Here is a 27404-nt window from a genome sequence, read left to right as displayed (position 1 = left end):
CCTGCATGAAGTATCTCATGGTGTTTTCCTTAGGTTTGTTTGTTTTTAATTCATGGCTACATTCTAATTTGTGCAGTTTGAATTTCTTCTAACATCTCAGTTTGTTTGCCACCCCAGTCTGTATCCTGTGCTGCTGTTGTATTGAATGGTCTTCTCCTGCTAGATTTGGGGATGCTTTGGTTTGTTAGTGAAAAGGAAGTATGGCGGGGAGGCAGGGGCCGGGGGAAGTGTCACGCGTGGACGTTTTCTGATAGCTGAGGAAGTGGAAAGGCTGCCTACCAGGCCAGCACCACTGAGTCTGCCTCGGCTGAGCCTCCATGGCCAGACCCAAGTGTTCTGAGTCCTGTTCTGCCTTTCTATGAGTCTCATCATAATAAAAGCTAAACGGATGTTGTATTTCTTTTTTTTGTTTATTTGTTTGAATCTATTGCACTTATAGAAGTCTCCCGTTAGTTTTCTTTTCAACCGTGAAGCACTTCTTTAGGAACTGTAGTTGACTGAAGTTAGACATTTCTGTCCTCTCAGTCTGCATACCTTGTGCTGGACTGACTCACAGTAAAATGACTGAACACTTTCAAGAGAATCCTAGCAGTGTAAGTTCTAAAATGTTCAAATATCTCCTTTTTACAAAGATGTATTTATTTATTTTATTGCAAAGTCAGATATATGCCTCCCATGAAGCTTTTAGAGGAAGCTGGATCATTAGAGGAGTCTGGGAAACGATCTGATGTTCTGGTAGGGGGTGCCGGTATCTGAAGCCTGGGCTGAGCCTGCTGTGCCCCAGCACCTGCACCTCCCATGCTTTTAGTCTTGTTTGTTTGTTTGTTTTTAAGTAAACCTTCTAGAGTTACTAGATATTCAGGCCAGACACACACATGATTTTAATTAAATGCAAGTGAATAGTAAACAAAAAGCAAACTTTTACCCAGTGATAAATATTTTGACTTTAACTTAGCTGACGTTCTGTTTGAATGTCAAGATAAGCGCTGATTTTCTTTAGAAGTCATCATACTTAATTAATTTGCCTCATATTAATTGCATGTCTGCAGTGTGCAAGGCATAGCAGGGGATATAAATGTAAATTAGACCGTAATCCTTACTTCCAAGAAGTTGTGATCCTGTCAGGAGATGAGATATATGCAAATAACCTGGTTGGAGGATGGAGAGTGGTCCCTGCCCCTAGAGCAGGCTGCTGTGTGCCTTGTTGCCTCAGGCCTGGAGTGCAGAGGGCAGCTCCTCTCTGTGATGCTCTCAGTCCTGCTTCTGATCTGCCCAGCTGACTTCATCCCACATCCTAATCTGTCTCCGGCGTTGGCGAGTGATGCTTTTTCTCACGGCCCGCTCAGCTCAGCATTCTCTCTTGGGTGGATTTCGCCCACAAAGGCACTTACTTGCCCAGTCAGAGAAATGCAGATAGGCCCGAACAGAACCTCTTTGCCAGTAGTTCTACTTATAATTCTGATTTTTCTCTTACCTGTGTCAGAACAAACGTTGTGAGTCGCTACGACGCTGGGGCAGAGGTGAAGGTGCCGAAAGGTCATGCATGATGTTAACGTGAGATTGGCACCAGAGGCCCCCTCAGCCTTCCTCCCTGACAGGTCTTTTGTGCGAGAGGTTCTTTTAGCTGGAAGGGGTAGATGCCAGGTATATGTTTTTACAGATGAGAAACAGGCCTGGAAAGGTTAAGTGGCTTATCTGAGAGCAAAAAGCTGGGCTATTTTCAGCGTCACCGTGGAAGCCCGTATTGCTCTGCTGAAATGAGTGCCTGCTTATCAGGAGCCTGCGCGCTGCTAAGCACTGCTGAAAACATTCTCGCTTCCACACCGCAGCAGCTCTGTGTTTTAGGTATTACTTCCCACCTCACCCCAACAGCTAGATAAACAAGTGCGGAATCTATTTCTAGTAACATATTTAAATCTCAGTTTTCCTGAGTTGACTTGCTAGAAAGAGGCTGTAGAAAAAAAAAAAAAGCAATGTGTTCCTTATAAAAACCTTGGAAGAACTTGCATTATTTTAGATTTTAAACCCTCTTCCCCTCTCGTTATTTTGAGTTTTGTCCAGTTTAAAGCAAAACAATGTGTGGAAATCAATTGAATGTTTTCCAGTAGAGCAGTAGCCGCCCATTTTACAGGTGATGTCTGCCTTTGTGACGCTCTGGGTCGTGTCCTGGACCTGCTTGGTCTTCCCGTGCACACAGGCTCCCAAGACTGCTGTGGCAGAGCCGGCATCACCAGCCTTGGAGACTAACAAGCAGTTCTGTCAAGATCAGGGGAACCTATTGCTAATGAATTGAAAAATATTTTCTGAATTGCTTAAAAAAGAAAAAACTCAACCCCACCCCTGAATTTTCAAAAATCTGTTCTTTCTTTTAAAAGTATATTTTTCAATCTTAAAAATTCAGGGTTCCATGAACAAAAATGGTGTTAGTCTTCAGATTTATGATTTTATAAAATACTACAAAGATTACAGGAATAGCCAAATGAAACAGTTAAAGGTTTTTTTTAAAGATTTATTTGCTTTTGGAAAGGCAGATTCACAGAGAGGGAGAGACAGAAAGTTCTGTCCATTGGTTCACTCCCCAAGTGGCCTCAATGGCCGGAGCTGAGCCAATCTGAAGCCAGAAGCCAGGAGCCAAGAGCCAGGAGCTTTCCCCAGGTCTCCCATTTGGGTGCAGGGTCCCAAGGCTTTGGGCCATCCTTGACTACTTTCCCAGGCCACAAACAGGAAGCTGGTAAGGAAGTGGAGTAGTCAGGACAGAACTGACACCCATATGGGATCCCGGTGAGATATGCATGGTGAGGATTTAGCTGCTTGGCTATTGCATGGGGTCTAGCAGTTAAAGTTTTATAGTGTGTGTGTGTGTGTGTGTGTGTGTGTGTGTGTGCGCATGTATACACATTGCATGCTAAACCTCATTTTCCAGTAACATTTATTTTTAGAATCCTTTGTTTTCCCCAATTATTTTCTGCTTTAATGTTGTTCCTATATTTCACTATGTCAATGAAAAAAATCCACAAATACGTACTGAGATATATGAGTTTAAACTTTTCTTTGAAAGAGATAACTTCTTTGATAATAATTAAATAATATTTTCCATCAGGTTGAACCAGTTCTTTGCACATTCAGTAAATCCAAACTGTGGTATTTCTAATAGTAAACATGTAAGTAAAAGTATGTATTTAGTGTTCAGGTTGCACAGTGTTATGCTGCAGTAAGTTGTATCCATGTATATGCCCAATTGAAAGAGAATGACAGTAGGCTTGACTTACACTTTGGCCCTGGATGGTCTTTGGAAGGCCACATGCAGGGCCTCTGCTGTCCCTGCTGGGGGCAGCAGAGAGTAGGACCGACCTGTGGGTGTGCTCTTCCATTGTTACATAGCTTTGTGGTGGAAGATACATTCTTGTGAAATTATGGCTTATCTTAAATTATGAAATATAGCTTCTACAAACATTGTAGCTTACATGGAACACAACCGACTAGGAGTCCGTTTCTTTCCAATATTAAGAGAGTTAAACAAGCTGCTTGTGAACTTAGACATGATTTCCATGTTCTCCTTATGTTCATTTCCTATCTTAGGAATAAGTCTGTGATGTTCATAGGGTGTTCTGTCTATGTGAACAGCCTTAACCACAGCAGTGACTTGAACAGTGGGGAGAAGGACAGCATGAGAATATAGTTTTCTCTCCTAGGTGGTTATTAGATTGGGGGAGGAAGGCGTGGGCAAGTAGTTTTGTCATTCAAAACTCTACTGAAGGAGAGTTTAATCCAAAACTTTCGAATTAAAACAAAATTTTAATTCGGAACTCTGCTAAACAGTTTGTCTCTGCTAAAACACCAGGCATGTATATGTAAATTAGCAATTTAAGATTTATGGGGAAAATTCTCCTGAAAATGTTATATTTTTTTATTTTTTAAAAGATTTATTTTTATTGAAAAGGCAGATTTGGAGAGGAGAGACAGAGCTGGCACTTTGCAGGTATAGGATTAGCCTGTTGAACCATCGCACCAGCCTCTGTGTTAGAAATTAAAAAAAAAAAATTTGGGGGGGAGTCTTTATATTTGTTAAAAGACACTGTATCTCACCTGTAAACTTAATATAATGCATCTTGATAGTTTCTTAAATTTGAAATGCTGGATTTTGGACCTGGCGTGATAGCTCAATGGCTAAATCTTGACCCTGCAAGCATTGGAATCCTATATAGGTGCCAGTTTGTATCCCAGCAGTTTCAGTTCCCATTCAGCTCCCTGATTGTGCCCTGGGAAAACGGTAAGGGACAGCCCAAAGCCTTGGGATCCTGCAACTGTATGGGAGATCTGGAATAAGCTTCTGGCTCCTGGCGTCGGATTGACTTGGTTCCAGCCATTGGGGCCACTGGAGGAGTGGTCCCACCAGTGGGCGGAAGATCTTTCTCTTATAAATCTGATCTGCCTTTACAATAAAAATATTTTTAAAAATTAAGAAAGAAATCTTCGATTTTATAAAACATGTTCATACCATATTTACATAAATTAAAAATATGAATTTATGTGAAGACGCCAATGCTGTGTAAAGGTGACTTCACATTGATTTTTAATTTTATGTGAATACTTCTTTACAGATTTCTAATTATGTGCCATAAAAATTCTCTAAGTTGTAGCTAGATGCAATTGCTGTCAGTGCAGGGTACTGCATCTTAGGACCTGGGAGGATGGATTTGCAGGCAACAGCTTCTGAACTACTTATTTTCTGTTGAAAAAAGAACAAGTCTAGAGAGAAAAGTAGAATTGTTTTCATTATATGGTAAGCCATGTGTCATTGAAACAACTGATACATGATAAAATAGTCCTGGAATGTGAGAGTTTCTAGTGGAGAAATGTTACTTTATTCTTTAACAAATATAAACATATGAATAAAGATTTAAGGCAACACACTGAGCAGGTATGAATCATTGGGAGACTGTCTTTCAAAGCCATTATCCCAGAATCATCAGAACAGAAAACCTGCCGAGGAACAGAAATGAAGACTTCAAACTAAACCGAAAAGCTTCTCCTGAGCTGCTGGAAGAACATTGCCATTTCTGTAACTGATATGACATGGATTTAAAGAGAAGTTTCCTCTGCAAGTTGCAAAAGCTTTTCCTTTCTACACTGGCTTTTACTAGTGAGCTAACCTATGGTTGTGATTCTCTGGCATCTCAGATGATTGATGGAGAACCCCGGGAAACCTTTCTCTAGGCCTGGAGATCCGCTTGGGCGCCTCGGAACTCTTCACTCCCTCTTGGCACCTTTTCTCAGGCCAGGAATCTGATGGGTTCATCTGCATGATGTTGCAATTTGGCTGTGTTTGAAGGGAATTTTGGAATTTTCCAATTGAAGGTTCCAGAACAACAATACCTGTTCCCCAGCTATGTGGGTGTAATAGTGCTTGTCTCTGCTGTCAGAGGAATAGATATCTAGAAAGGTTTTTATATCTATATGAAAAGCTCTCTAGGGACTTGGGATCATTTCTGGGCCTTTCTGCTTTATTATCAAAGCCATGCACAGACTGATTAGTGCTTCATATATTTTTCTGTAGGTAATAAAGTATATTCCTAATGAGATTAAATTCCCAGGCATATAAACATTGTAAGTTTCAAATAACAAATGACTGTTGGAACCCACTTTACTTTTACATACTTTCACTTACTTAATTTGTTCCAGGAATTTTAGAAGCAATTTGAAAATAATGACCTTTCAAAATTTTCGGTTTTCAGAATCAAATTGCTGATTTGATTTTGTATGCTTATTGTGCTGTTTCTGTCATATCAATGTGTTTCTCATTGTAGCTTAATTACTTTGAATATAGTAAACCTTAGTAAGTTATTTGCCTATTAACAAGAACATCTACCGGTCCTAAAATTACAGGAATGGAAGGAATCTAAGGATAAGCTAGAACATAGTTACAGAGGAGGAAACTTTGCAACATAGTACCAAATTTCTCTCTTAGCTTGTTATCACAGCTCATGTTCCCACAAATAATGGCAGTGTATGTTCTTTGTATCCTCTGCACAATGCAAGACATTCTTTAAAACTCAGGGACTCCACCTGCTGGCTGTCGTGCATATGTTCAAAAGATGTTGTACCAGATGCTTGGTGCATCATTAAGATAAACACCTTTAATATAATTGCTACATAAGGCACTGCAGGTTAAAAGAATTGGAAGTGCATAAAATTGATGCAGCACATCCCTGTCAGTCAATAAACCTGCCTGCATCTCAGTCATATCATGTTGATCAAAAAAGCATATTTTAGGAGGATGCATTTTATGTGATATTTCTATAAAGAAAAACAACACAGCTTATGGATTGATGGAACGCTATATGGCTTTACAAAGTGTTCTTAAAACATGGAGAAATGTGTATTATTTGTAACAGGGTAGAAGCGTGTCAGGATAGCTACAGGTGAGCGTGTTTATGCTGGTGTCTTGTTTGTAAACTGCTGAGCCAACTAAGTTCTTTCAAAGACCCAACACTTGTCTTGGAGTCTCAGAACATCTTCACTGTCGCTTAGGCCTTTTCTGTCCTCTCTTTTTTGAAAAAAAAATTATTTCATTCATTTTATTATTCCATGATCCAGTCCAATAGGCTTGGATTTCCCTTCTCCAAATCTTCCCTCTACTGATTTCCCCCTTGTCATTACAATAGTATAGTCCTCCACAATTAGTCCACAATTAGTCATAAGTCCATCATTCTGCTGTTTAAGTGTATCCAGCTACTGTAGGCACCCATTTCTTCATAGGATTGTTTGTTTTGTTTTTTGCTGAGTTTCTGAAGCTCATTGTAAATGCTGAATTTTAGTCCCCTATCAGTCGTGTAAAGTGTGCAAAGATTTCTACCATTTTGTTGGTTGCTTCTTGATTTTGTAGGTTGTTTCCTTTGCTGTACAGAAGCTTCTCAGCTTGATGTAGTCCCATTTGTTGATTTTGGCTTTTATTGCCTGTGCTTTTGGTGACTTTTCTAAGAAGGCTTTCCCGATTCCTCTATCTTGGAGAGTGCTTCCTATGTTTTCCTCTAATAGATTGATGGATTCTGGGTGCAAATTTAGGTCTTTGATCCATTTATTGCTGATTTTTGTGTAAGGCCGGCGTCTTACTTTTCACTTCTACAGGCTGCTATCCAATTGTCCCAACAGCATTTGTTGAAGAGACCTGGATTGTTTTCAGTTCTCTTGTTGGGGATTAATTGGTCGTATATGTGCGGGCTCCCTTCTGGGGTGTCTATTCTGTTCTGTTGATCTCTGTTTTCTGCTCTCTTGTCTCAGTGTCAGGGATCTGTGGATTTGGGGAAGTAGACATTAGATTGTGTCAGAATAATCAAGTCTGACTCAGGGAACCTTTTTATTAAGCTGTTGTTTGATATATTAATAAGGGACAGGCATTTATTGGCCCAATGTTACGTGTCAGGCCTTAAACTAGAGGGACCAGACTTGACTTTTCACACACACACACACACACACACACACACACACACACACACACGATAACACTTTGAATGCATACAGGAAAAATTTTACACTCCTATTAATAATGAGAAAACTAAAATTGAGAATATTACTAGGATTTTTTTCTTTCTAAGCTGGCAGAAGTAAGTCTGATAATTCCTGGTGCTGCTAAGGGTCTGGAAAAAGGGACAGTGTGTTCAGTAACTGATGTCAATGCAGCATTTCTGGAAGAGAGTGTAACAAAATCTCCTGAAATTAGAAATTTGCTATTTGCTTCAGCTCAAGAGACAGACTGTAAGGAGTCACTGCTCGTCATCTGCCCAAGCGTCCATGAACGTAGGCACAGAGATGCTCGGTGAAGCATTTGTTTTATAATAATAAAGCAAAATGAACATCCGGAATAGAAGACAGCTTAGGTTTTTGTCAGTATGGGATTGATTAAATAAATTTATTTTCATATGCTGGAATGGTGTGTAACTATTAAATAAATGAGATCTATCTGTGCATGCTAATGTGACAGACTCCAAGATATTGTAAGTGAAAAAGAACACTGCAGAGAATATGTCAATTATGAAACTGTTACATGAAATTTTAAAAATATGTCAAGTGCAAAGCTGTTACATAAAAGAAAAGGGGAAAATAAACAAATGCATATGCTGTATTTGAGTGTATGCGTTAAATCACGTTTTTGTGCGTAATTACAAGGAAGTAAAGGGAAAATGGGATTTATTTTTCAATCCGTACCTTATAGAAATCTTCATGTTTTCTAATGCAATACATGTTAAACTGGTATTTTTAAAAAGATGCTGATAGAGTTTGATTTCAAGTTTTCCTATCTCCTCACAATCCTGTCTTATCAATATTTTAATAATACAACACTTCCAGTTTCAATGAGAAATTAAGCCAAAATCAGCAAGTGACTGTTTTATAAAACACAAAAGAATTATGTTTTCAGAAGCCTAGATGGTCACTGGAAAACACGTGGCTGAAATACATTATTAATATTTATTGTTGTGTTATTTGGAAACATGATGTAAAGGTCAGGGTAATAATGGCTAAAGCCAATTGGTCATTAACTGTGGTAATCATTGACCTTAAAAGGAGAATTGGTCTTCTAAATGATTTTCGGAGTTGTTAATAACTGTGTTTGAAGATCAGCTGCTCTATTGTGATGGTGACAAGCGTGCTAAAAGACATTGGCCCCATTCATATGAAAAATTATGTTTTTAGCGTGTAATTTGCAACAGCATTCATCAAAATTATGCTTTCTAAAAGGAAAAAAAAATTGATTGGTAGCAGTTGCAGTGCCAAGGTTAGCATTAATGGTGCTGAAACATTTAAATTTCCTGGCTTTTAAACCTTTTAAAAACCCTTGAAGAGATTTATATGGGTTCCTGGATATGAAGCAATTCTTAAAAATAATAAGGTCACTTTTTTCTTACTTGTCAAAAATGCGCTTTCTGGGTGGGAGTTGGGGTGCGGGAGGTGTCTGCCCCCTAACTACTTCTCATGATGGCTTCATTCCTTGTTGACTTTCAGGTAAAGGAAAGAAGAATTAGTTTTTCTGTCCTCGTGTGCTAACCCCCAGCAGAACTTTCCGTGCCTCTGTATTTGATTTACAAGAACACATCTAGTTGTGGGCCACTAATTAGCAGGTTCTAGGAAATACAGGTTTACACGTGTTTTGCTGTTCTCAGCTGCACCCTGCTCCTCACAGCATCTCCTCATTCCATCCTGGTCAAGTGGAAAAGCTGAGGTCGGAGTAGATAATCATGCTTGATGCAGTGTACCATTGCACTCCCTTTGCAAGGACATGTTCTTTTAAAAGTGCCAGATCTACAAGCTTCACTGAGGATTTTTTGTTAAATGTAGTCTTCTTTTATTTATCAGGAAGCCCAGACTTTGGTGTATATCATGCTGATCTGATATGTTTCTGTTAGTCAATTTATTGCTAGAGAAGAAAGCAGTGCATTTAGCTGTGTTTGGTTGGCTCTTAAGTGTCAGTAGGACTACACGTTGAATCATTTGTTCCTGCTGTGGTTAAACACCCTGTGCAGATTGTATGTCAGTTAGATGCATTCCTGTCTTCTCTCACGCTGATCCCTGGTTCTCACAGCAGTGAACAGGCATACGGCATGTCTGGTTACTATAGTGAAGTGCGAGGAGTTAGGCTTCCACGCTAAGGATGATTCCTGTACTCATGGGCTGGTCAAGGAAAGCAGAGAAACGGTAGGGCAGCATTAGCTGTGGGCTGGATACACCTTGGATTCCTCTCTGCCTTTCTGTAACTTTCTCTTCATCTATGAATGTCTTCATTTCCTATTCATTCCCAGAGGATATTTTTGCTGGTCATAGAATTCTGGCTATACATTTCTTTTCTTTCAGCACTGAAAAACATTGTCCCTCTTCCGTTTGAGTTGTAGAAATACCTTGCTGTTTTCACAATGTGTTCTTGTTTTTAATTGTTAGAACTTTGATTGTGGTTATCATTCTTGGGTTTCACCCATCTTAAATAAGTAGGTTTATATCTTTAACCACAGTTGGAAGAAATTTCTGCCATTGTTTCTTTGGATACTCTTTTAATCCTTTCTTCTTCCACGTTTCTGATGACTTGGATGTTAAATTAATGTAGTTTGAAGCTATGTTCATTTATGTTAGTCTATTTTCTGTTTTTTTTTTTTCAGATTGGCAACTTTCTTGTGTATCTTCAAATTCATTGCTTCCTTAAGATTCTCTTGCTTTTATTTTGCTGTTTAGATTATCATTCAGTGAATATTTTGTTATAGCTCTCGCTATATCTTTAGGTCTTTATTTTTGTATTTGATTTTCATTTTATTTGGAAGAAAGTGTTGACAGATTGGGGTAGTGGAGGGAAGAAAAAGGAGAGAGGAAATATTTAAGCCGTTGTTTAGCTTCCCTGATGCCTGTAACACAGACCACATGGAAATCAGGAGCCTGAAGTCTAATCTGGAGAGCCAGTGCATGGCAAGGACCCTAGTGTTTGAGCCCTTACCTGCTGCCTCACAGGAAGGTGTGTGTTAGTGGGAACAATCTCCATTCCGGGTACACTCCTTTAAAGAACATGAACTGACAAGCCAGCAGCGTAACTGTTGCAGCAAGTACTCAGGCCTGTTTTTTTCTTTGTATCTATTTTTTACTGAGAATTTCAGAATTCTCACTTTACAGTTTGTGTTTCTTTGTTGAAAGATTTATTTATTTGAAAGGCAGAATTAGAGAAAGGGATGTTCCAGCCACTGACTCACTCTTCAGATGGCTACAACAGCCAGGGATGTGCCAGGCTAAAGCCCTAGGCCGGGAGCTTCTTATAGGTCTTCCATATGGGTGTAGTGGTGTAAGTCATTGGGCCGTTCTCTGTCTTCAGTGACATGAGTTTCCCACTGCCTGCCTTTCCTGGATTGATTTTATTCATTCATGTACTCAGTGAATGTTTACTGAACACTAGTCAGGCCTTATGCTATTGATAGGTGTTAACTTGGCCTTGCGTAGAATGTTCTCATTCAAATACCTAAAACTTTCCTTCACCCACTCAGGGGTGGAAAACCTTTTTGCAGACAAGGGCTATTCGGATAGCTATAATATCATTTGTGGACCATATAACATTATCAACTGAAAGGTTAGCCTGCCATAGATGTATTAATTTTGATTCCCAGCTATGGTTGCTTTGGCAAGGCCAGACCAAATGATTTCACAGGCCCCACACAGACCGTGGGCCAGACCTTCCCACCCCTGCTGGCTCTGTCTGGAGAGATGAATCCATGTCTTGGTATTACATATGGTGAGCTTCTTATAATTTAAAAAAGGAAATAGTCTTCTACAGTACACTTTTTAAAAATCCTCTGCCAAAGGTGACAGAGGGTGTGCCCTTTATATTTTGTTACTGGTGTGGTTAAGTGGGTAGTCCAAACGGACTGGGTTAGAACAGATAGCAGACCAACTGTCTCACTTCCAAATATTGTGAGAATCTTCTTCGATGGAGGTGGGATTTTATAAGCTGTTTGAAATGTAAGAAGGAGCATTTAGTGAGCTGTGAATGTATTTGTCTGACATGATGAAAAATGTATAACCTAATTTTAGGTTTTGTTTTTTGATGATAGGTTCCTTGTTTAAAGAATGTTAACATGAATATGTAAGAAATGTTCTATATTCATACATCAGGGTGTTTGTATTCTTTTTTCTTTAGACAAGTGATTATTGGTTCTCATTTATGATTAAAACGCAGATTATTAGGGCTTTAGGCCTTGGTTAGGGTTTACTCATCTTGGGAGACATTTTTCTCCTGTTAAAATATTAACATCTAATCTGAAATATTTTCGGAAACTCTGGTGACTTTGAAGGTTGTGCTCTTGGTCCTGTGTGTTTTCTGTTTGCACATTATGCATCAGCCTTGCAGCAGTGGGTGTGATCCTTGTGTTTCTGGAATACTTCTTAATGGAAACCTGTCATAAGCATTTCATTCACATTAATCAATTTTTTTTACTCATAATCTTGTATTTTTAAGGCCATTACAAAGTCTAAATTTGAGCAAATAGACTTTATTGTGCTTTTCAAAGACCTCATTTTTATTTTTAAAAAATATTTGTTTATTTGTATTGGAAAGGCAGATTTACAGGGAGAAGGAGAGACAAAGTTCTGGACCCATCATGATAGCCTAGTGGTTAAATTCTCACCTCGTATGTGCAGGGGTCCCATATGGGCACCGTTTCTTGTTCCAGTGTCCCCACTTCCCATCCAGCTCCCTGATGGTGGCCTGGGAAAGCAGTCGAGGACGGCCCAAAGCCTTAGGACCCTGCACCTGTGCTGGAGACGTGGAAGAAGCTCCTGGCTCCTGCCTTCGGATTGACTCAGGTCCAGCTGTTGCGACTACTTGGGGATGTAATCCAGTGGATGGAAGATCTTCCTCTCTGTATCTCCTTCTCTCTGTAAATCTGACTTTCCAATAAAAGGAAAAAGTAAAAAGGAGGGAGAGAGAAAGATTGCAGGCAGTGGCTTAATCTACTACTCAAAGTGCAGCCTTATTATTATTATTTTAAACAAATTTATGAATATGAGTAAGCTTGTTAAGTACAGTTAAACTTTTTTCTGACATTTTCCTTGCTGGAAATTTCATTTTAACTTGCACTTTTTTGCCTTGAGACATAAATGCTGCATGGTGAGCTAATGTGGACTAGAATAAAATTTGTTTCTGTATTGGTATCACTTCTATTTCTAGTGTATGGTGACTATGTATGTAACATAACAGATTTTTATTAAATGCTAGATTATATTCTAGATTTTCACCAAATCCATCTGATTTGTTGAAATTTATATTCTATCAACTATCCTAATAAAAATGAAAGGTATCTTTGTACAATAATGTTGAAAATATCCAAGGAAATGGGACAGGAATTGTGTGTTTAGAGTGTTGGCCAGCTTTTGTTGAATGCTTCATATAGAATATTCCTGGCACCTGGAATCGTTCCATTGGAATGATTTCAAGGACTCCATTACATTGGTATCTTATTTTCATACTTTCATAGAAAAGAATAACATCTTTAACATCATACATGTGTAAGAAGTTGAGCTGGATTGTAGTCCAAGGAGATTGAGTCCAGTGGTTTCAGAATCATAAAATCTTAAATTTATTTTTCTGGTAGATGCAAGTTTAAAATTACATCCTACTAAATGATTTCAATAGCTATACTTCAGTGCATTTGGGGGGCCAGCATTGTCACACAGTGTATTAATCTGCTGCTTTTGATGCTGGCATCCCATTTTGGAGTGATAGATTGGGTCCTGGCTGCTCTACTTTTCATCCACCTCCCTGCTAAAGTGCCTGGGAAGATAGTAAATGATGTCAGTTACGTGGGAGACCACATGCACTTCTGGGTTCCTGATTTCAGCCTGGCCCAAGCTTGGTATTATAGGCATTTGGGAGATGAACCAGAGAGTGGCAGATATCTGTCTGTCTCTCCATCACACTGTGTGGCAGTTGGTGAAAGGTTTCAGAAGAAACACGAGGAAAAGCCAGGGAAGGGAGGTGAGGTGGCAGCTGGGAAGACGAGGAGAGAGAAGAAGACAATAAATAGCACAGAGAAGAAAAGAATCAGGTGGAGCTGGGGAAAGCAGGCAGGCAGAGAATGCACTGGACCATGGTTAGGGAATGAATCACCAGCAGTGGAAGTCTAAGTAAGCTAACCTTTATCATGGCTGGTTTTCCCTTTGTTTTGTGAATTTTAGCATCTGTTGAAATACTCACTAGCTCTATTGCTGTTCAGAGCTGCTCCACTTTGTATGTTAGCCTTCTGGGGATTAAGTTCATTCGTTCCTTTATAATTAGACTATTCAAGTGAGATGAACCAGAATTCAAGTTCTATGAACAGCATCTTTTTTTCCCCCATTTTGTTTTATAATATGTGACACAGTCACATGATCAAATTTTGGTAAGTGATCTGTACCGTGGATTTCATTAGGCTTCAGTCGTACTCCTATGGAGTTCTTTTTGTCTATGAAATTAATCCACAAACCAACTATATCTGTTCATTTAAAGGCTTTATTTAGAAATGAAGCAAACTTGGACAGCATGCATAAGAAAATCGACTTGAAAATTTTCCTGTAACATAACCGAGGAATGAATTGCACGATTGTTAGCATAGAACTAACCTTTCTTTGGTCCTGTGTGAGCTTGGACAGGTTTGTTTAATTTCACAGGTTACTGTGAACTGGAAATTACACTTTCCTGCTTGTCTCTCTGGACTAATGTACGAATATGTATATGTGCTAGAAAGCACTTTGTAAATATTATTGTTGTATATGCTTTCTGGATATTGTTGTTTATACTTTCATGAATTAAAGAATAAACTAACACAGAATAGACTTTTTTCACTTAGATGGTATAAATATTGAATTTCCATAAACCAAAGCGGTGTTAGTCAAAGAAACGTAGTCAGCAAACTGAAGGAAAGTAGTTAAGTCATGCCAAGCTTATCATAGATCTTTTTAATAGGGACAAATGTCTGTGCCATTAGTTTTCGACCAAAGTCTTTTCCTTTTCATAGTATTTTAATAGACAACATATAATTCTCTTTTTTTTTTTTTATCAGTTGATCTGACTTTTCCAAACCCTTATTAGCATCAAGCTAGATTGAATGAGCAAAAATTAGGGAAGTCAAATAAGGAATCAAATTATCAGATTCTCGTTGGACACTAATGGTGTGGCATTGGATATTGAATACTACGTTTGGAAAATGATCAGTGAACTTCAATAGCCTTTGTGACCGAAAGAGAGTTCCATTAAAATTGTAGCAGACTTTTATAGAATTTTAAAATTGTAGAATTTTTCTCTTCATAAAGATTATGTATAAATGAATTCTTCATAGTAAGTACAACACAACATACTAGTTATCACATGGTGATATTATTTTTTTTCAAAGATTTATTTTTATTATTTTTTTATTGGAAAGGTGGATATACAGAGAGGAAGATCTTCCGTCCAATGATTCACTCCCCAAGTGAGCACAACGGCCGATGCTATGCCGATCCGAAGCCAGGAGCCTCTTCCGGGTCTCCCACGCGGGTGCAGGGTCCCAAAGCTTTGGGCCGTCCTCGCCTTCCCAGGCCACAGGCAGGAAGCTGGAAGGGAAGCTGGGCTGCTGGGATAGAACCGGCGCCCATATGGGATCCCGGGCGTGCAAGGCGAGGACCTTAACCACTTGCGCCACTGCGCCGGGCCCATGGTGGTATTATTTTTATGTTTTGAAAAGAGCTTTACTTTTTAGAGATATGTTGAAAGATTTATAAATATGAGTCTTTTAAGGAGACAGAACTATACACAAGAAAGATTGGCTGTGATTTGATAACTGTTGAAAATAGAAGATTGGTAAATCTTTATTTTAAAATTGGTCTGCTTTTTAAAAATTCAGAAATAACAACATAAAAGCCAAATCTGATCGTTTTATGTGTTTGACTTAAAATAATTGTACACTGCTAATTTATGGTCCAAATGGTATTAATGAGTTCTTAATTTTATGAGCTTTTCCCTTCAGTATATACCAATATTTATTCTGGCTGCCTATTAAAATAGTTGTATTAGTTATGTATTTAAGACAAAATGAGAAAATTATTACTCATAATGATACAGTTTGTACTCATGTTTTCCATTTCCATCCACATATGGAATACATAGAAAGTAATAATCCATTCACTGCTGACTGTTCAGATCCTGAACACACTGGAAAGAGGTGTTTAACGTGCGCTTTTGGAGGGATTATGTGCTCCATGGGGTGGTTAGTCTGTTCCAGTTAATATATGGAGCTCAGTAGTCACCATATAATATGTGCTCAGGAAATGCTGTTTTAAACCATTTGTGTCTAATAATCTGCTTCTAGGCTTATTTTATAGATTTAATAGATAGGAAAATTTTAAAATGAGAAACATAGTAATGAAGGTCTCACTGAAATGTTTCATGAGGTGAATCCATTTTGAACCTTTTGTGTCTTTGTTTAGCCGACAAATGCTAAGTCCTTGTGCATTTTTTGTTTTGCTGTTTCAAATGAGAAGGCTTCCTTTCCTAGTGCAGTAACACTGCCCCCTGATAAAGATGGGCTGGATGAGAGCAGAAGGTAGAGGCAAAACGGAAAGAACTTTTATGAGGATTTGAGAAATTGAATCTAGACAAGTAGAAAATTTGGGGTTCTGTTTTTAAAGCTCCTGTAATTTTTGTTTATACTTAATGGGCATGTATATAAATCTCTTCCATTTTGCCAGTTCTTTATGGTGGCCACATAGGCGCCCTGTGCCATGGTAAAGTGCAGGCCTCTGGGAGTATACATCTTGCAGTGTCCAAAACTTCCCAGCCATCCCCACAAGATGCAAGAATGTCCTGTCAACTGGTTCTGTGAATGCCTGCTGGACTTAGGGTAACTTTCCACAGAGCCTTTAGGGAATGACTCCATAATCATGGGGATGAACCTCACATTGGAGGTCAAGCATATTGATCCTCAAGGGGAACCTTATGGTCCAGTAAGCCAGGGCATTTCTCAGATTACCAGTAAAACAGATTCCCTCAGTATTTAGTAACAACTGTTTTCCTGGCTTTCAGCCCTGCTTAATCTAGTCAGCATTTCAAACTTGGTTTTGAATAGTCCAAAACCATTGGAAGGGTGAACTGAATAGAACGTATGCACCAAAGTGTTCCCAGGGTTCTCATTGGAAACTGTAAGGGCTGAGCCAGGCCATAACCCAGCATACTCCATGAAGGGTTGTATGTAGGAAATATTCATGTGTTTGCTGAGAGGTCCTGAATGAAATAAGCCTGAGTGTTTTGATTTTCAAAAATCTTGATAATTCAATAAACTGGATTGTCTTTTGGGATTGGGCTAGGTTATCTTCAGTTTTCCTAAACTATAACAGTAAAATGCCCACCATTATTGCTTCTGGTCACCCCCGTTCCACAAGAGGACTGTAACATAATGATAACTCGGTCAGCTGCCTCTTTTCCAGAATCTGTAAAGCTGTCCTGGTCTGATGAATCCTGCTGGACAGTAACACGTGGACATGCATTTTCCTTTGGGTAGTTTTCCCAAAGCTTACTGTGTAGCCTCACGTGGCCAAGGTAGCTGCTTTATGCTGTGCTTGGAGGACAAGGATACCCAATGCACCCACTGACCATTTGAGCTGCAAGGTCCTGAGGTCCATGGTGAGGTTAGGTTGTCAACCTGGTAATTTCTTAACGAATTTCAAGTTCATTGCAAACATATTCGGTACTGGTCTTACTTCATTTGAAAATCCTGTTCTTAGTGTTATGAAGTAACTTATCTATTTCTGAGCCACTTTTCTTAGTACTAGTAAGATGAACAGTTTAAATTTTTTTCCAGATCTAATCAGCAAAAAGTTGACCTATATAAAATAGTACTTTGTTTTTTCATTTTTAGTTTGGAGCTTCTGTTGTGTCTGAGATCTTGCTCCAAGAACTTATTGTAGAGTAGTGAATGGGAGAGTAGTAAGCAAAGAGAGGGGATACCTAGATGGAGGGATAGAGAGGCATCAGAGGCCTGACAGGCTATACATATAGTGGGGTTTCATTCTAAGTATACTTGATACCACTGATAGATTTTGAATAGCAGATTGATAGTACTGATTTGTTCCATTTGAAATGTTACCCTGGCCCAGTGGATGGAGAACAGATTGATGGGGCCAAGGGCAGCAGATAGGGTCTATGTCTTAGCTATTGAAGATGGCCAGGGGAAAGCTGAGGTGCATTGGGCTGTTGTGGGGGCTGTAGAGACTACAAAGAGGTAACTAATATATTCATAAAGCCATTTTCAACACTGGACTGTAGGCAGTATTCACTTAGCTATAATTGTTACATGTTTTCTGGATTAGTTCTGTAAGAATAATGAAAAGAACCACTAACATGTTTATATGTTTGTGGGTCCTGAATTAGCAGACCTAGATTGAAATGGAGGAAACATTGTAAGTTTCAGATTAAGGTCAAGAAATATTGTTTTAAAATTCAGGTAGGATTACACAGAATGACTATAATGCCAGCAACATTAAAATCTGCAAAGATTGTTGCACTGTTTTAGAATTAATACGGCAGATTGCTGCGTTCTGACATGCTTGCAATTATTTCCCAAAGTTAATCCTTCAGTATACAATACAAAGCCTCTCCTTGAACCAGTGTTGTTCTGGTAGAATAGATCTCTGATGGTCCAAGAATACTTCCTCATAAAGATATAGATAAATTGCATCTTTCCTTAGAATCCTGCAATTTATATAAAAGCTTCTCCCACCCTCACTTTTTTCTTCTCTAATTTTGGCTTTTTCTAGATAAAAGTTTTTCCTTGGACTGTAGTCACTACTTTTGTGATTTTATAATTTACTAGCATTAACTCAGCTTCTGCTATACCTTAGGTGTAGTTTACCCTATGTCTCCTCTTTTGGGTAAGTCCCTGTGGGGAATATCCTTAGGACATATGAGGCTTATCAATGCCACACTGATCCTGGGTGCTGGAGATAGAGGCAGAGATCAAAGGTGGCACTTCTTTTAGCAAATTTCCTAGAGTGTAGACTCATGTTGCCTTGATGTTTATGACTCTGCTTCTCTGTGGGTGAAAGGAAGGCCTTGGGATTTTTCTTGCACCGCAGTGAAGATACATGAAGGACATATGTGCTAAATGCAAAACCCGAAGTACCACAAAGTTGACCACCAACTCCAGACCTCAGTCAAATGTGGATTTTGACTATGAGTTCAGGTCTTCAAGGTCGAAAGTAAAGTAAACCACCATCCAAAAATCACACCTCTCCTTTTTTTTTCCCTTTCTTTCTCTCCCTCTCTCTGCTTTTCAAGTAAATAAATAGATCTTCAAAAAAAAAAAATGGCAAGTATCATTTGGCTTCTAGAATGGTGGTTAATTGAAATGGTCTTTTTTATATGAAGAGTTATCATTCTGTCTGTCTTTAGCACAGCCTGACTGAAAGATCACGTTCTAAATTTGTGATGCTTCTTTCCAAATCCTGAGTAGCATTTCTATTTGCATAATTATTCTCAACCACTTTGCTTTTCCCAAAGTCTGTGAATAAGTTAAAGTTTTTCAAGTCAAGGCATTTGAGGCTGGAACTTTAAATTTCCTGCACAGTTTGACGCATTCTCAACAATTAATGCTGGGACAACAGGATGGACCTATATAAAAAAGATGGGCTCTCTACCTCATTTTTTCCTATAGACGAAGATTAACTCTAAGAACTAATTAATGTTAGAGCTAAGAACACCGGTAAGAAAATGACAAGACAAGGCATAGAGTGGAAGGGGATACTTGTGAAATAAACATCTGATAAGAAACCTGTATACAGAAGATATATTCTTACAACTCAAGACAAAGAACCAGTTTTTAAAGTGGTCAAAAATTAAAATGCGCTTATATGACTCATTCAAAAATAGAGAAAATACACACACACACGTATGTACACACACAAGGGGCTGTATATGAATGATCATGATAGTACTATTTGTAGAAGCCCCAAACTGGAAATAATTCAGGTATTATCCATTAGTGAATAAACCAAGTGTAGCCTACCTATTCAGTGGAATTCTACTAAGGAATAAAATGAATGAGCTGCTGATATGTATAATAGCATATATGAACCATTAAGCATTGGTAGCAAAAGAAGCCAGATACAAAATACTAATAGTAGAACTTTATATGAAATTTCTAGAAAAGGAAAAGTACATATAGAACGCAGGCCAATGGTTGCCTTGGTCTGGATGTGGGATTTGTGATTTCTGCATATGAATATAAAGAAAGGAATTTATGACTGTTGTAATGAAAATGTTCAGAAACAGGGTTGTGGTTATGGGAACATGGCTGTGTAAACTTACTAAAACTTAATGAATTATACTTTTGACATAATTAATTTTTATGCAAATCGTGTCTCACTAAAGCTGCCAAAGATTCTCCATCGCCCTTGAGTTATGACAGAGCCATCCAGTTTTCGCTTCATCTTGCCCTTTGTCCCTGGAGTAGAGTTTCTCCAGCTTTAAGGTGCATAAGGATCATTTGAAGATCTCACTAAGGTGCAGATTAGGATTCTGTAGGTCTGTGGCACAGCCTGAGATTGTGCTTGATTTACAAGCTTCCAAGATGATGCCTGGGTTGCTGTCTGAGAGCCACATTTAGAATAGAAGGCCTTAGAACTGGTTCATGACATACATAACTAGCATGTTGTAATCTCATGGGGGAATTTTTAAGGTAAGAATGAATGCAGATCTCCACCTAGAAATTAAATCAGAAAGCTCCTAAGGAGATTCTGATATGCAAACAGGTTGGAAACCTTAACAAAATGGGATTCCTTTTACCATAATGAATCAATAATAAACTTTTCACCTGCAACTACCTCACTTCCAGCCCAAAACTGAGCTCATCAGCTGGAGCCCCCAAATTATGGTCAGGATTTCCTGCAGTAACCAGAGATAAACCAGCATGTCTAATTACTCCATCTTGGAATTATTCTCGTCTCTGAGTCAGTCCTGTAGTCCTTGCTGGGAATTCAACTGAAGTAGAAAAGTAACCTGGGATGATGATAATAGCTGAAATCTATTGAGCAATTACTCTGTACCATCATACACTGTTCAAAATATTTTACTTACATTGTCTTATTTTACCCTGCCAGGCAGCTACTATTTTTTTTCTCAATATTATGGACAAAAAGATGTGCAGAGAAGTAAAATGACTTGTTCAAAATCGCACAGTTAGTAAGTGGACCTACCTGTGATTTGATATTAAGCAGGCAGAGCCCAGGGTCCCTGGGAAGCCGACGGTCACTAGTTCCTTCCTCCATTCTATGCTTGTGTTTCTGGCACACATTCTGCTTCGAAGCCTAAGACTTCTTTTCTTTGGTGTGGAGTTGGTCGCCACTCAAATCTTCAAGCCCCTTTAATTAGGCTCCTAATACTTATTCAAGCCTAGCAAATGTGTTTTGTACCCTAAGGACTCAGTCTGGTCCTGCCTTCTAGGGTTCTGTTAACGTTGGATGCTCTGAGCTGTCTTTGTTGCCTGAGTTAAAAGTAAAAGATTCTCTCCATGTGAATTTTTAATACCCTTCTTGTTCTTCTCTGAAAGCTCTGGCCCCCGTGGATCTGAGCTTTTTTTCGGTCCCTATTTCCGCTTTGGAGATAGATGCAATGGAGCCTTGATGTTAGATAGAGATTTAGCAGAATATTTAACCAGCTAACCGTGTATTTAACCTCCGTTGCCCTTCTCTTTTGTTTTTTTAGTACAGACTGAGTTTCAGTGAAGCTTCTGGTGATTTTGTCTTAAATGTTCTCTGTTAACATAGTGCCTTTTGAAAGCTGAATGTCAGGAAAACCCATTTTTAATTTATCAACGGTGCCCTTAGTCTTAATATGCTTAAGCATACTTTACTTTTGAGGGCAGAATTAATCTTTTATCAGACATACCATGGATGCTGTTGGCTTCATTATTTCAGAAAAATGTTCTTGTGACTGTTTAGAATTAATGCTACTCACACACCTCTACTTTGCAACATCTGTTCACCATAAATGAAGAAGATACAAAGTAAGAGTCACCCATACCAAAGCGAACGCTAAAGAGATGTAAGTCACTGCTGGCTGCAAAGCAGAGGTGCTTACCTTGTTGATTTCATCCGATGGTGAGGAACCTGAATCTGAAATTAAACATGTGATGAAGACTATATGGGCCTTCTTTTTTTATAGGATACATCTTTGTGAATCTATGAAGAAAATGTTAACGCAATTATAGGAAGATAATTTTATACATGGAAATTTTTTTGGAGGTTCAGAGACAAAAAAGGAATTAAATTCTGCCTTTCATCTAGCAAGGGGCTAGTTAGAAATACCAAATGCTATCAGTTTAACTTTTTTTTTTGCAACAGTGGGGTCTCAAGCTTTCACATGGCTAACATATTCCTCGCGAACGTGTTAAAAATACAGATCGTTGGTCCTCACCCCACTTGGCTCTGAGTTTTTAATAAACTCTTTAAAGAATTGTGATACACATTTCATTAATCAGGGTTCTGCAGAGAAACAGAATCATCAGGCGATTATCCATCTACCTATCAGTCCATCAATCAAGGACCTTTTTAAAGGGAATTTGCTTACATGATGACAAAGACGGAGAAATCCAAATATCTGCAGTCAGCAGTCTGCAGGCAAAGGAAGGCCAATTTATACTTCTAATCCAAGACAAGCAGGAAAGCAGAGGTGTAAATTCCTGTCCAAGGCTGGGTCAAGAGGCAGAAGACTGATATCCTAGCTGGAAGGCCGCCAGAAGTGGAAAAATGAAATTCTCCCTTACTCTGACTTTTGTCCTCTCTGGTTCCTTAATGTATCAGATGAGGCTCGTCCTCACTGGGAAGGACAGTTTCTTTACTTAACCTACTGATTCCATTGTTCATCTCGTCCAGAAATAGTTGGAATGATTACTCATTATCTGGGAACCGTGCAGTATAAAGTGAGGCTTATACATAAAAATTACCAGTGACACACCTGGGACTGCTGCAGCAGCATAGTGGCTGAAATCCTCTCTTTGTATGTGCCGGGATTCCAAATGGACACAGGTTCTAATTCCAGCAGCCTCACTTCCCATCCAGCTCCCTGTTTGTGGCCTGGGAAAGCAATTAAGGATGGCCCAAAGCCTTGGGATCCTGCACCCACTTGGGAGACCCAGAAGAGGTTCCTGGCTCTGGTTTTGTATCAGCTGAACTCTGGCTGATACAATGACAGACCTAAGTTAAAAGCACGAATATAAAACTATTGCTTCCCCTTGTTTTTTTTTTTTTTTAACATTTATTTGTTTTTATTGCAAAGTCAAATATACAGAGAGAAAGATCCTTGGTCTGTTGATTCATTCCTCAAGTAGCCTCAATGGCGGTAGCTGTGGTGATCTGAATCCAGGAGCCCAGAGCCTCATCCGGGCCTCCCACAGGGGTGCAGGGTCCCAAGGCCCTCGGCCATCCTCGACTGCTTTCGCAGGCTGCAAGCAGGAAGCTGGATGGGAAGTGGGGCCACTGGGACTAGAACCAGCGCCCATATGGGATCCCTGTGCATGCAAGGCAAAGACTTCAGCTGCTAGGCCATCGCCAGGACCCCGTGGTTTTCCCCGCTGTTTGTTTTTAAAGATCTTATTTTCCACATTGGATGAAAGAAAAATAATATCACTGATACAGTGCATTTAAAAAGTAATCTATTAAGATAAGGGAGTACATCTTTGATCTAAAAATGTGTAGAAGGACTGAGAAGCATAAAACACAACAGAGTACTTGAAGTATAACAACGAAAAAGAAATCATTGATTTAGTTAAAGATTCAGTTTTTTCCTCCTATGTTCCCCAATGTAGTGGATCTTGATGGTGTGGCACTTTCAAGTAAGATGATCAGCTGTCCTGGTTTCCCTGGATTGGCAGATTTCTTGGATTGTGGAGCATTTGGTACTAAGATTGACACTATCCACAGCAAACCAGTGGAGTTGGATACTGTAATGAAGGGGTTCAAGATGATTGTTTTGAAGAGGGAAGAGAATAAATTAATTAATGAATAAGTAGGTAATATAATCACATAGTGTTACATGCCAGGAGGAAAATCAAAGTGGAGTAAGAGGCAATGAGTAGATAGTGTTTGGTGTTATTTAAGCTAGAGTGGTTAGCAGGAATCTCAAGAAGTGATGGTGAAGCAGAGACAAGATGAAGTGAGGAAGTGAGTCATGTGGCTATTGAGGGATGATATATTTGAGACAGAGGGAAGACAATCATAAAGATTCTGAGAAAAAGAGATGTTGCATATTGGAGGAAGACTCACAGCACTTTGGCTGAAATGAGACTGGTAGAGGTTTAAGGAGGGTCTACTTAGGATCAAACTTTAAGAGCCTGATTTCCGTGAGATCAAGAGAGAGTGGAGAATGTTTATATTGGCGTCGTAGGTCTGCATGACATAGTGCTGCAGTTAGGTGGTTTAAACAACAGGCATCTACTGTCTCATGTTTCTGGTGGTTGGGAATTCAGATTGAGATTACCATGTGGGCTGGGTTCCTCTGCTGGTGATTGGACGGGATCTGTCCCAAGCTCTCTCTAGTGTCTGATCATGTTTTGGCTATCTTTGGCATTTGTTGGGTTGTGGCACTGTGGCTGCCATCTGTACATGGCAATCTCTCTGTATGCATCTGTGTTCCCACTTTGCCTAAGATATCTGTTGTGTTGGATTCAGAGTCCACCCGGGTCTAATGTAACTTTATGCTAACTCAGTTATTTATATTGTCAAAAAATAGTCCCAAAAAGGATAACATTCTGAGATAGTGAGGCTTAGGACTTCAAAATTTTGTGGGAGCCACAATTCTACCTATAGTGTTGTGCCATATCTACACAATGAAATATTATTTCAGAAGAAAAAGTAGTGAAATGCTGAAATATTCTGTGACATGGATAAACCTTGAAAACACCGTGTGAAACAAGGCAGTCACAAAAGATCACAGCTTATATGGTATCATTTTTATAAAGGGTCTAGAATAACCAAATATGCAAATAGTTCCCAGGGATTCAATGCAGCAGTATATGGGAGTGGAGATCTAATGGATATGGGATTTCTTTCTTGGGGTGGTGAACAGATTATGGGATTAGGTATTGGTGGTGGTATAAAACATTACAAAATTACTAAAAATCATGGAACCTTTTATAGCATTGAAAGAATGGGTTTATGCATATGGATTAAATATGAATATAACTTTAGGTGTAATTTACGGTATAAGAGAAGTGGAGATCGTCAGTGTCAACATTGTTTTGAGGTATTATGGAGACGGAAAACAAATTGGGTGATTACAGGGGATATGGGACAAGGGAAGAATTTTTTTTAAATGTAGGAGATGTCACAACATGGTTTTGTGCCAATTCAGATATAAGGTGGGATCGAGGGAATTTGGACCAAACCCTTGAGGTCGTTGTGACATCAGCTTGAGTGTGTTTCTCCCTTCCTTTCCCAGGTGACAGATCAGTCTGTGAAAGCATTTGCAGAACACTGTCCTGAGCTCCAGTATGTTGGCTTCATGGGTTGTTCGGTCACGTCTAAAGGCGTCATTCACCTCACCAAGGTAGGAATCCTGCTGTGTAATTCGTTTGTCCAAGCATACCGTTCAAGTGATGGGCCCTAGCCTTGCTGAATAAACTGGTATGAGGAATAGACAGACTGTTATGAAAGCATACAAGTGTTCGATGAAGTTAACCTCAGTTTAAGGATACAGTATAAAATTATCCTTTCTCAATTGAGACATTCATTTAAACAGGAAGCTAACTTTTTCTTTTGCATTGTTAGTGACTGTGAAATATTTGCGTTAAAGAAACTGATATGTGTGACAGGAATCATTTACATATTATTATATTGTGATTTTTAAATACTCCGAGTGAATCTTAACTACCCTTATATCGATAGTTCCTATGAGCATTTGTCTGTAAAAAGTGAATGTGGTCAATCCATATCTTTAAGCTAAATATGTAAGGTGTAAAGAGGGGTGACTTTATGTGGAAATTCTACCTGGTAACTCTGAGAGTTCGTTTTTATACCAAATATGCAAAATCATATTTTAGCAATGATGAAACTACCATTCCTGTATTGTCTTTTAGTTATGTGTCACCCTTACAGCACTGCAGAGCTAATCTTACACTAGAGTAATGGAGGAAACTGATTAATGTAACACATACCAGTGTATTATCTGAAATTTATTGCTGAATAGGTTTTGACTATGATACAGATGTTAGGACAATGGTTTGTTGAGTCTTGCCTTTCATTCTTTCATTCTTGCCTTTTCTTTCAACCTTCCCTGTTTCACAATTATTAGAAAACTACTCTGTAGGGTCTTTATGGGCTGAATCTCTTCAGGTGTTTCCCAGCTTATAGTTTGGTAGAGGGTGATGTTTTTTGGTTCCTCCATAGGAAACAAGCACACAGTTACAAGTTCCTTGGGATTGTGGTTGACAGGCAGAATGGATACAAGGCAGCCTCTCCCGTCAGTGTCAATGTGATTCTTAGCTCTGTCACTAAGAAGGGTACTACAAAAATTAACGGAAAATAGAAGTAAAGGATAAAGTCCATTGTGGTGTTAATTTTTAAGAATGTGTATTTTAAAAAGCAAAGGTTAGATAATACCTTCATATTTGATAAATAGATAAATTGCATTTTTTAGGGTATTAGTAGAAGTGCTTGAGATGATATTAAGAATTCAAGTGCTATCTCAATTTATGTTGAAATAAGTGCTACAGTATATAAATTATTTTTTTAAAAAATCAATGTAAATTTTAAAGAAATTATATCACTTTTCTAGTCTGATGTATCTGAAAAAGAAGCTATGTCTATACTGTGTCTTATGTGACTGATAAGCTTCAATTGCATTTTGAAAATCAGAACTGAAAGCTAGAGAAGAGGATAAGGCCATCATTTTTTGATTATTGTTCTGGTGTAACCCAGACCATATGTAACATAATTTTTTATTCATTTCTCATAACCTTGGCCTGCTCATTTGGTAGATGAGTGTTTTTCTAGTCACTTCTAATGCTGTTTATAGTGCAGAGTGGAAATGCCTTGGAATGAACAGATTGTGCACAACACATGTTGTAATAACCGTGTTTTATGGCCACTTGAAATTGTTCTCATTAAAGATAAAACAAGACTTATTAGATCAGTCAATGCCTCCCTGAGCTTTCCGAGAAAACCAGAAATGATGGTACATTGATACTTTAAAGATCACTTTTTCTCTGTGATGAAATAGCAAATTTAGCAGCAAATGTCTGTGTTGGAAATCTCAAGTTGCTGAGAAGGTTTTTCTGAAGATTATAGAGAAGATTTGCTCATTTGGCCATCAGCACTTGGAATCCTCTGAACTCGTATTAAAGCCAGTCTACAGTGTCTCGAGGAATCTCTTTGTTCCTCAAAAGTCTTTGCTCTGATAAGAAGGCTGGTTTGTGATATCACATTGCTTGGCTTTTGGATTTAAGTAAAGGCAACGTGGCTTTTTAAACTTGCAAAGGTTTTACAAAGTTATTTTAATTGTTCCAAGTCTTGAAAGTATAAAGGGTAGAACTCAATTTTTGATAAAAATTAAAGCTGTCTGGCTGAAATATTTTCTTTGTGTTAGTGTTTTTGTATCAGTTTTATTCATAAATATGCAAATACTCATAAAACATTGTATTTTTTATCATCATGCTGTATAATTTAAAATCAATTATTAGTGCAATATGCTATTCAGAGTATTGAGAGTTATATGCCTTTTCATTTGATTCAGAACATCCCTGTGACCTGTCATTTCATTTAGCTGAGTCTCTGGCTTGCTAAAGTGGCATAACATCTCTGTGCCTTAGCTTTCCATCTCGGAAATCAAGGTGTTGGATAAGGTCATTTATTTCTACATCTAGAATTTGTTGTACCTTGCA

At 38.7% G+C, this 27404-nt stretch overlaps 1 protein-coding gene across 1 annotated transcript in view; it reads left to right on the top strand.

Annotated features, from left to right (window-relative positions):
* Window positions 1-27404, top strand: part of FBXL17 (F-box and leucine rich repeat protein 17) — a 409923-nt gene that overhangs the window by 89331 nt on the left and 293188 nt on the right. Inside the window, exon 5 of the mRNA XM_040986132.1 lies at window positions 24965-25072. Within this exon, the coding sequence (XP_040842066.1) occupies window positions 24965-25072 (108 nt within the window). The remainder of the gene's footprint in view (window positions 1-24964; window positions 25073-27404) is intronic.

The sequence above is a fragment of the Ochotona curzoniae genome, unplaced genomic scaffold (genome assembly GCF_017591425.1).
Source record: "Ochotona curzoniae isolate NIBS_2020 unplaced genomic scaffold, NIBS_Ocur_1.0 contig_4501, whole genome shotgun sequence".
Taxonomy (NCBI): domain Eukaryota; kingdom Metazoa; phylum Chordata; class Mammalia; order Lagomorpha; family Ochotonidae; genus Ochotona; species Ochotona curzoniae.
Note: the sequence above shows the minus strand (reverse complement) of the source record. Positions and strands in the feature narration are given on the sequence as shown.